Source organism: Ruditapes philippinarum, unplaced genomic scaffold, assembly GCF_026571515.1.
Source record: "Ruditapes philippinarum isolate M1 unplaced genomic scaffold, ASM2657151v2 ctg863_1_1_1_1, whole genome shotgun sequence".
NCBI lineage: Eukaryota > Metazoa > Mollusca > Bivalvia > Venerida > Veneridae > Ruditapes > Ruditapes philippinarum.
The window spans coordinates 115,791-125,000 of record NW_026861574.1 but is presented as its reverse complement, the minus strand read 5'-3'; the positions used below and the strand labels follow the sequence as shown (position 1 = coordinate 125,000).

Below are 9,210 nucleotides of genomic sequence, written 5' to 3'. Positions count from 1 at the left end.
CAAAATTTACGTAAATTCTAAGCCGAAAAAGGGGCATAAGTCTGTCAAAATGCTTGAAAGAGTTACTACCTCCTCTCTACAGGTTGAGGTCATGAGAATGAACAAGACTTAGTGTGCTAAGTATTAACGCCATATGTCAATGGACTTTGAAAATATTTGAGGTGTTACAAAATGTTTAACAAAAGTGGTTACGCCGACACTCTGGTGATTAGGATAACTCTTCTTATTCTTATCAAATAGTCGAGCTAAAAATCAGCATCAAAACTAAAGAAACAAACAAACAGTCAAGCACTTTATCTAGACAGTCATCTTATTGTCTGTACCATTACTAACCTGTTTGACATGAAGAGGCTGCGACACGAATTATATGAAATAACTTTTGGAAATAATTTGCATTGTCCACATCATTAGACATAACCCCCAGTTACCCTCCCCTTGATGAGCATATTAGGCTATCTCTCTACATACACGTGTATATATTATGTGTAGTTATCTATAAAGTACTTCAAGTATACCTTTATACACAGTGTTTTAATCCAGTCTGTTCCATCTTCCTCCTCCTCCTCACTTTCTTTTTTCTCATCTTGTCTCAACCACTGAAAATAACAACACTTCCAGTTGTAAGTACATGTTCCATTCTTCTTGTTTTGTTTTTATTTAGAGTATTACAATAACATCAATACTGTTTTTGTCATGTCATATGTTTTTTCTGACAATATTGAAAAATTATTACAATGATTGCTTAAAAACCAAAATATCTTATTTCAATTAATGTTCATATCTTTGCTGTTTGGTGTTTCTAGTTGCCAAATAATACTTGAAATAATGCATGTATTGGGCACCTGAAGTCTTCCTCTACCATTAAAGCTGGAAGGTTGTTGTATGCTCTTCCTAGGGTCAGTTACCCCAAAAAAAACAAGACTAAACTTGTACAACAGACTTGCACTGCTTTGACTTCAAAACTGTACAGTGATGTAATTGTGAACAACTTTAAATCAAGCAGCAAACTGTGCAGAGTCACTGTCTGGTCTAACAGCATCAATGTGTAGACTGGTCTGGTTTTATACTGGTGGTAATTATTAACCCTGAATATGCTAAATATTTTAAATGGACTTGTCCCACTTCCATTTTGGGACTGTCCATTATCAATTATAGTGATATCAGTTAGAATATCTAAAGTTTGTCAGACAATAGTATAGAGCGTGGTCAGACTGGGCTGGCTCTACACTGTTGGCCAAGGCTTAACGCTTTCAGTTCCAGCACTTTATGGGTTCAAATAGGAAAGTTATAAGCCCCATTAGCATTCAAAAACTAAAGTTTAAACAAAAGATTCAGAATTATACACTCTAATGTCATATCCTTGACATAAAACTTATATTTCCTTCTTTAGGTAGACCATCATGAGCCTTTAAGGTAAATTAGCTACATTTATCTTTAAGAGCCTAATTAAAATACCTCTAGAACTGCATTCTGAGTACAGGTACCAGTGAAGGCTCCCAGCACACGGGGTAACAAGCCTGTGTACATTCCAATGAATCCATCTGTGGTCCATATATGTCCAGCTGAAAGAATATCGTTGACAAAGATTAGATATACATGTACGTCAATTTATAATTACAATGTAATTCAAATAAAATTAAGACAAACTAGAACTATCACTAAATGTGATTAATACCCCCACAAGTCTGCTTCGGAAATGAGGATGTTACTAGTAACAGAATACCTTGTAAAAGAATTGAAACATAGAGTTATGGTTGTGGGCAATTAAAGATAATTGTTGTTCATGTATGTTGCATTTCCTTTGAATGTGGTTGGCCATTGATGAAGTTTAATTGAATTACTCTGTATTAAGTCCAAAAAGACAAAGAAAAAGAACAAAGGGCAATAACTCTATAAATACTGAAGATAGAGTTATAGTTCTTGTGCACTGCACTTCCTCTTATTGAACTTGACCATTGTATGAAGTTGTTTTGAATTCCAACCAGTACGTTTTAAGTTATGCTCCGGACAAGGAAAAGTATCAAAGGGCAGTAACTCTGTATTTTGTCAAAATGGAGTTATGGCTCTTGTGCACTGCACTTCCCCTTATTGTGTTTGACAATTGTATGAAGTTGTTTTGAATTCCAACCAGTAGTTTTCAAGTTATGCCACGGACAAGGAAAAGTAACAAAGGGCAATAACTCTGTAATTAGTCAAGATAGAGTTATGTTTCTTACGCACTGCACTTCCTCTCAATGTGCTTGACCATTGTATGTAGTTATATTGAATTCCAACAATTAGTCTTCAAGTTATGCTCCGGACAAGGAAAATGCAACGGACAAAAAAAAAAGCAATGGAAAAGCAACAAAGGGCAATAACTCTGTAATTACTTTAGATAGAGTTATGGTTCTTGTGCACTGCACTTCCCCTTATTGTGTTTGACAATTGTATGAAGTTGTTTTGAATTCCAACCAGTAGTTTTCAAGTTATGCCCCGGACAAGGAAAAGTAACAAAGGGCAATAACTCTGTAATTAGTCAAGATAGAGTTATGGTTCTTGTGCACTGCACTTCCTCTCAATGTGCTTGACCATTGTGTGTAGTTATATTGAATTCCAACCATTAGTTTTCAAGTTATGCTCCGGACAAGGAAAATGCAACGGACGTCTGGACCGACCGACCGACCAACCGACCGACCACCGGGTGACTCCTATATACCCCCCCAAACTTCGTTTTTGGGGGTATAATAAATACACAAAATGTACATGCAATGAACAAATAAAGTAATTTTTTTGACACTGGGTGAAGGGTTGCTTAGTGATTAAGCTATCTGTAATTCAACCACAAGGCCATCAGATTGAATTAAATGTAAGAGTCAAGTTAAAGTTATTAAATGCATGCAAGGCAATATGTCTTAATTCCAACGTTTCGAAAATAAGTCAAAACGCCATGTCAAATTAATTAGTCTATATTATAAGCAGTACTACTGCAAGACAGGCAAAATCTGATTTTGACTTACCTATCTATCTTTATCTGAAGCATTTCTTAGCTTGTCAAATTTTGAAAAATTCCAGCTGTCAATGCTAGCTTTGGGACAAACTGGGCAATACAGACAATTGATTTTGCCACCCCTGAAGTCTACTATTTTAACTATGTTTTAAACTTTCATCATGGCACTGCTATCAACAGCATGATTTTTTTATAATCAGTTTATATTATAACATTTCATCTCAACTGAAAGTATAGAAAATATTTAACCAAAACAAACTGAAACAATTCCACAGAGCACCTCAATTAATTGACACATCTCTTATGATAAAAAAACTCTACCTTTTTTATTGCTTTACTCTTATTTTTTGAGTGTCATACAAAAAAGATATGGTTCCCTAAAAAAATAGTTACACTTAGTTTTAAATAGTATAATTTTTACTAACCATATTTCAGAATGTTCGGGTAATAATAATATTCCTTTCCAAAGATATTGGTGCCAAGTTTAGCTGGTATTGGCTCATGTCCAAGCTGGAAAGGATAAAACAAAACAAATCTTTTAATATCTACAATTAGACTTATTTTCCAAAATTACATGTAATTGTTCTCGTACATGATGACAAGTTTTACTTCTTTTAATGAAGAGAATTCTTTATGCTTTTTGAAAGTAAAATGATTCAGACAGATCTTTCTAGCAAGTCAATAACAGGAATTTAAGGAATAGGACACTGCTTCTAGCATTTCCTTTAATGGAAAGGTAAAATCATAACTGCATGCAATACTTGCAGAAGCTGTATTCTGTTGATGCATCACTGACTCTTATGCACTTAATTTTTATTTTTTTTTTTGGTTATGTTTTAAAGTACGCCTATATACATTATAGGTCATATGCCAACTTTCCAGCTTTACTGGAGCAGGAAGACCTCAGGTGCCCTTCTGTGCATTATTCCAGGCAAGAACTGGCACCTGAGTAAAACCACCCACATTCAATAAGCTGGTTGGATAGTTTCCTCACATGAAAGAATCCAAAGTCTCTATCATAATTTGAACCCACAGTAGTGAGGGACAAGTGGTTTGAAGTCAACAACATAAACCACTCAGCCAAGAACGCACCTTCTTAGACAATAATTAAAAAAGTATGAGGAACATTGTTCCTGTTTTAAACTGTGTACAGCTGCCTTTCAAATAAAGTTTGTTTCCTGCTTTTTTGTTTTTCTTCTGATGTCAAATGCTACAGGTGAAAGGTCAAAGTTTATAGGGTTTATTTTATACCATGTTTGTAATGTTTCAGAAATATGTTTAGCCTCATTCTGAATTGTTACTATTTTTTATCCTTTTTTTATTTGCTGAGGCACCGTTCTGACTGGTTGCATTCATTTCAAGTTTTGGAGGGTTGATTGAAGAGTATTGATTAAGGAATTTCAGAAAGTGACTAACAGTATGAGCCTGTACGGCTAGCCAAAAGTTCTAGCCGTTTGTGAGTTTACTTTGATAATGATGCTCTGCCACTTTGTAAAAAAAATATACGATGGAAATACAAGTGTTGTCATCTTGATAAAAGTGACAAAATTACATGATGCATAAATATTCAAAGTACATACATTGTGTATGTGTATGCAAATTTATATTTATGATTAAATGATCAATATTTTAAGTTATAACGTCCGTGCTTTTTATGCTAATGTTTAGTTGTTTTATTTGTATGAAAGAAGAATTATTAAATCATTTATTTGTTAATTAAGCACACGGAATAAATAAATAATCATATAACAGCAAAAAATCTTGTTTTCGTCTATTTAAAAAATAAATGCAACTCACTAGAGCCCTGGTGTCGTGTGTTTATATGTATAATTTTATTTTCAAATAGATGAATATCGAACATTAAATCAAAATCAATTAGCTTTAATTAAAAATGCGTTTCATAGAACATGCCAACTTTCCTTACTAGTGGATAAACTTTTAATGTCAGTAATTGACACAATAATTTTAGTCCAATAATAAATATTTTCAATGCTGTTTTTCATTTTAAAGATGTTGAGAATTAAACTTCTTGAAACAAAAAAGGATTATTATAAGAATTATTAATAATTATGTAAACGATTTCAATTGATGTTAATCACTTGCAACTAAATGCTCATCTTTTCTTGCCGTCTGGTGATTGACAAAGATCGATATTCGTACTTTCTTTACTGTAGCCAACATGGCAATTCATCTCTAAAAATTAACCAAACACAATTGCTGTTTCTTGGTTAAATCCTCGCTTAAAGAAGGAAGTGGCTAGCCGTACGGGCCCAAAAATGCTTAATTTAGTATTTTCTTTGTTCAGTGGTTGTCAGTCACTTTTTTATCAACAATAAGTGCATGTTTCTTTTAAAATTAAGTAAATAAATTTATTTCAACCTCCGTAAATGGTAATATTTTAATGTCTATTTCAAAAATGTTGACGTTGAAATTCGGGGGTCAAGAAAGCAATGCCTGACCTCATATACCAGCTAAAATCATTTGCAGAGTGAATAATAGAATATCCAAAACTTCAGCATTTGTTGCTGACATATTGTTTATCATGTTACAAATAAAAAATCAAAACACCCAAGCTTTTATCTGAATTAAATCACATCATGTACATATCTGTCCGGACACATGGTACTGTAGTGTAGACAATTTAGGTAATTTTGATACCCTCCTTGTCCAGCCTCAGATATAAATATCAATACAATCAGACATAAACAAATTAGTTTGTTAGTTAGGAGAAGAACCTAGCTGAATCGTGTCAAATTTTTTGGTCTCTAGGTTAAAAATTATGAAATCTGTACGGAAAAATGTTCCAAAAGTGTCCGGTTGATGGTCACCGACCAGTAGCGAACAAGGCGATTAATCTCTAAAAAGTAAACATACGAAGACAATTGCTGTTTCTTGGTTAAAAATCCTCGCTTAAAGTCATAAAATAACATATACATTTTCGACTTCCATCTAATTTTGAAAATGCCGTACGGCTAGCCAATACAGTGTGTCCTTGCTAGTAGTACGTGACTCACGTACGGCTAGAACTTTTGGCTATCCGTAAGGCTAGCCACTTCCCTTAAAGAAATAAAATAACATAGCTATGCATTTTTGACTTCCATATATAATTTTGAAAAGTACCGTACAGCTAGACAATTCAGTGTGTCCTGTCTAAACGTATGTGAGTCACGTACGGCTAGAAATTAGCCACTTTCATTGATTAAGCAAGATATAATGTATATTTATAACCTTGGGTCCTGGGTTGACCGTTCCAAACCAGAGTCCAGAGACCTAACAACTGAGGATTTTCATGATCTTCAGTTATCACTACATTTCAAACGGCTTAACAGATATTATTTACATATAAAATACAAAATAATTAATACTATGTTAGCCGGACAACAATTGTTAATTCATCGTATTTCTAAATTATTTCTGAATGTTATAATTTTTGGGAGTGTCATTGAAAAAAAAAGACAGTTCAAGCAAACTTTCGATACCAGATACGTGACATCAAATTAGGCATTGAATAATTCAATAAGTGAAGAACACTTAACTTTACCTGAATCAAAATTTTAGCATGTCCAATAGGGTGGAATAGAGCAGTAACACACTGACTCAAAGCGACAGTTCCAAAGTTAATGGGGGCTACCATTTTGCTAGGGCACAGAACAATTCCCGTGTCTGCCGGCCGGTCTCTAATACGTATTTTTGGGTAATATACCACTAAATATATAATGTTGGAAAATAAGATAGTGGACTGTTTACAAACTATATTTAAGATGCTTGGACATTTCATTTGACTATGCCGTTTTCAAATTTTCTAACAATATATCCATACATCAATACTCTATTGACATGATATCTGAATGTTTTGATTTTTCAAGTTTTTAGTTATCTTTTGCAATGTAGTTGGCTTTTATTGTGTTTGATTTAAATCACAGATTATGTTAGGTACAGTAAGCCCAATAGAGCTGCCAGTCTGGGCCTGGATAAATTTAACCAATATATCATACCATTCCACCACAGAGTTGGATTGGGTATCCCGCTGTTAAGCAAATTCATGAGAGTTCCTTTTTTGCAAACATTTTCAGGAATGTATTTTTCATTCGTGTTTAGCGTGTAAAATCTTTGCAGGAAAATGTCAATATCTAGACGATGAATCTGTGAAAAAAGTGGGACATTAAGATATCATGTCAATAGACTATCAAATGATGTATGGATATATTGTTAGGGTAATGTAACGATTCGCCACACTAACGATTCGCCACATAACGATTCGACACAGAGTAATAACGATTCGCCACAGTTAAATAACGATTCGCCACGTGTTCAAAAACAAACTTTTTCACACCTGTTTTCAAATTGTTGATGGAAATTTGTTTCCATTTTATATGTCATTTGTTAATTACATAAATTAATTACACTTAATACAGCTTTTATTGAATAAAAAACACGCGAAAACCAAATATTTTATTAACAAAATTACGTAACACATTTTATAACTGTGTGGTCACATGACAAAAGCAAAGAAAATAATAATAAGAAGAACATAAAAAGTTTTAACTGATGACATTCTAACGGAGAACAGACAGCTGCAAATAAAGGGAACAAAGAACATCACAATTAAAATTATTTCATTATCATTCATAGAAATAAAAAGTTCCAGTAAGAAGAGAACACCAAAAAACAGAAAAGACGTGACAATAACAGCGTCAAAAGTATAGTATTACATGTATCTTTTTTAACGATAATAAGTTGAAACAATTAACATTTCAAAAATGTGTTATGAATTAACAACGGGTGAGTAACAATTCTTGTCGCTTTTTATTAGCTACATCTATATATTTTCCTAAATTTACAAGTATAGCTTTATTATCTGATTGTAATAACTCTACTTATTTATACACATTTATATAACTAACATATTTTATTACAAAATTTACATAAATAAGCTGAATTGCCGCATTGTTTTGAAATCTGATCACATTGTCAGATAATTAAAGGATTATGTCGACGTCAATTAAATATTTCTACAACAAGCTTAAGGTGATTGGCTTATTAAAATTAAAGGTGTGACAAATGTTTTAGATATACATGTAAGTTACAACGCATATTGGGTGTTCTTCGTAAAAAGAAAGCTAAAAAGGAGCGGAGCTTGCGAAGCGACTGTAGCTTTCTTATTTACGAAGAACATCCAATATGCACTCTAACCGGCTTAGTGCTCCGCCCACTTGCGTTTTATAATATAAAACGTCTAGTTTATATAAAATCTGTTCTATTAAGATTTGTAACCTGAAAATTTGAAAAATCCTCGTCGGTGATTGGCTTAAAAAAATTGGCGAGCACTATTAAGTATTATTACAGGAGCTATAACGAATAAGAGCACAACATCTCATATCTTATGACAAGTAGATTACATATGAAAACGGGAGAAAATGTTTGATGCTTATTTTAATAGGTTTATTTTTTATGCAAACCACACTTTGTCGGAAATTTACAAACATTATTTTACCAATGTAGGTATTTTCGTATGATTTCTTATAAAGCTATATTGGACTATACATGTATGTATTGACAATTCCACAGATATATCTTAAATTTAGCTCCATGACTATTCATAAGAATATTGCATTGCATATTTCTAAAAATTAACCAAAATACATAAATTCATTTCAAAAAGGATAAATGTCATAATTGTAGAAAAGAAAATATTTATGTCTTGAGGAGTCTGCTTTACTGTATTAATAGCCAGAAGGAGTGTATAAGATTATTGCTTGTTGTTTAAAATTAACCAGCTTCGAACGGCAGATGTAAATGAACTGTATTATCTTGTCATTTTCCTTTTTTGTCAAATATTTGAAAGAATCTAGTCAAGCCCCACACGAGAATGTTTGCATAACTGTGACTTTGTCCAAAATATATTGTCTTTAACACTGTTCAAGTAAAATGAGATCAGAAAAACATTGTATATTAAATTAGGTTAGCCATCTGCGATGCCTCAAAAAAATTTCATTTTGTCGGGGCGAATATTATTCTGTAATATAAGTCTCTGGATGGGTCACCCCTGAATCTGTCAAGTTTAAAATGTCATGTCTGCTACCGCGTAGTACATATTTTCACATCCTTTCACTCAGAACTGAGGTCCTGAAGAATTCACACAAAACAAAACTGTATGTATATCACACATTGCTTGGGTGGAAATTATATAGTGGTTTAAGACCCAAAAATAATATAATTTTCAC

The 9,210-nt window shown here is 32.9% G+C and overlaps 1 protein-coding gene across 2 annotated transcripts in view; it reads right to left on the bottom strand.

Moving 5' to 3' along the window:
• Positions 1–6,672, bottom strand: part of LOC132716211 (mitochondrial carrier homolog 2-like) — a 34,120-nt gene extending 27,448 nt beyond the window's left edge. For both annotated transcript variants that reach the window (XM_060699427.1, XM_060699428.1), the window contains exons 1-4: positions 6,528–6,672; positions 3,412–3,496; positions 1,456–1,562; positions 516–596 (exon numbers count right to left, since the gene is read on the bottom strand). In XM_060699427.1, coding sequence (XP_060555410.1) covers positions 516–596; positions 1,456–1,562; positions 3,412–3,496; positions 6,528–6,620 — 366 coding nt within the window. In that variant the 5' untranslated portion in view covers positions 6,621–6,672. The remainder of the gene's footprint in view (positions 1–515; positions 597–1,455; positions 1,563–3,411; positions 3,497–6,527) is intronic.
• Between the last annotated feature and the right edge of the window lie 2,538 nt (positions 6,673–9,210).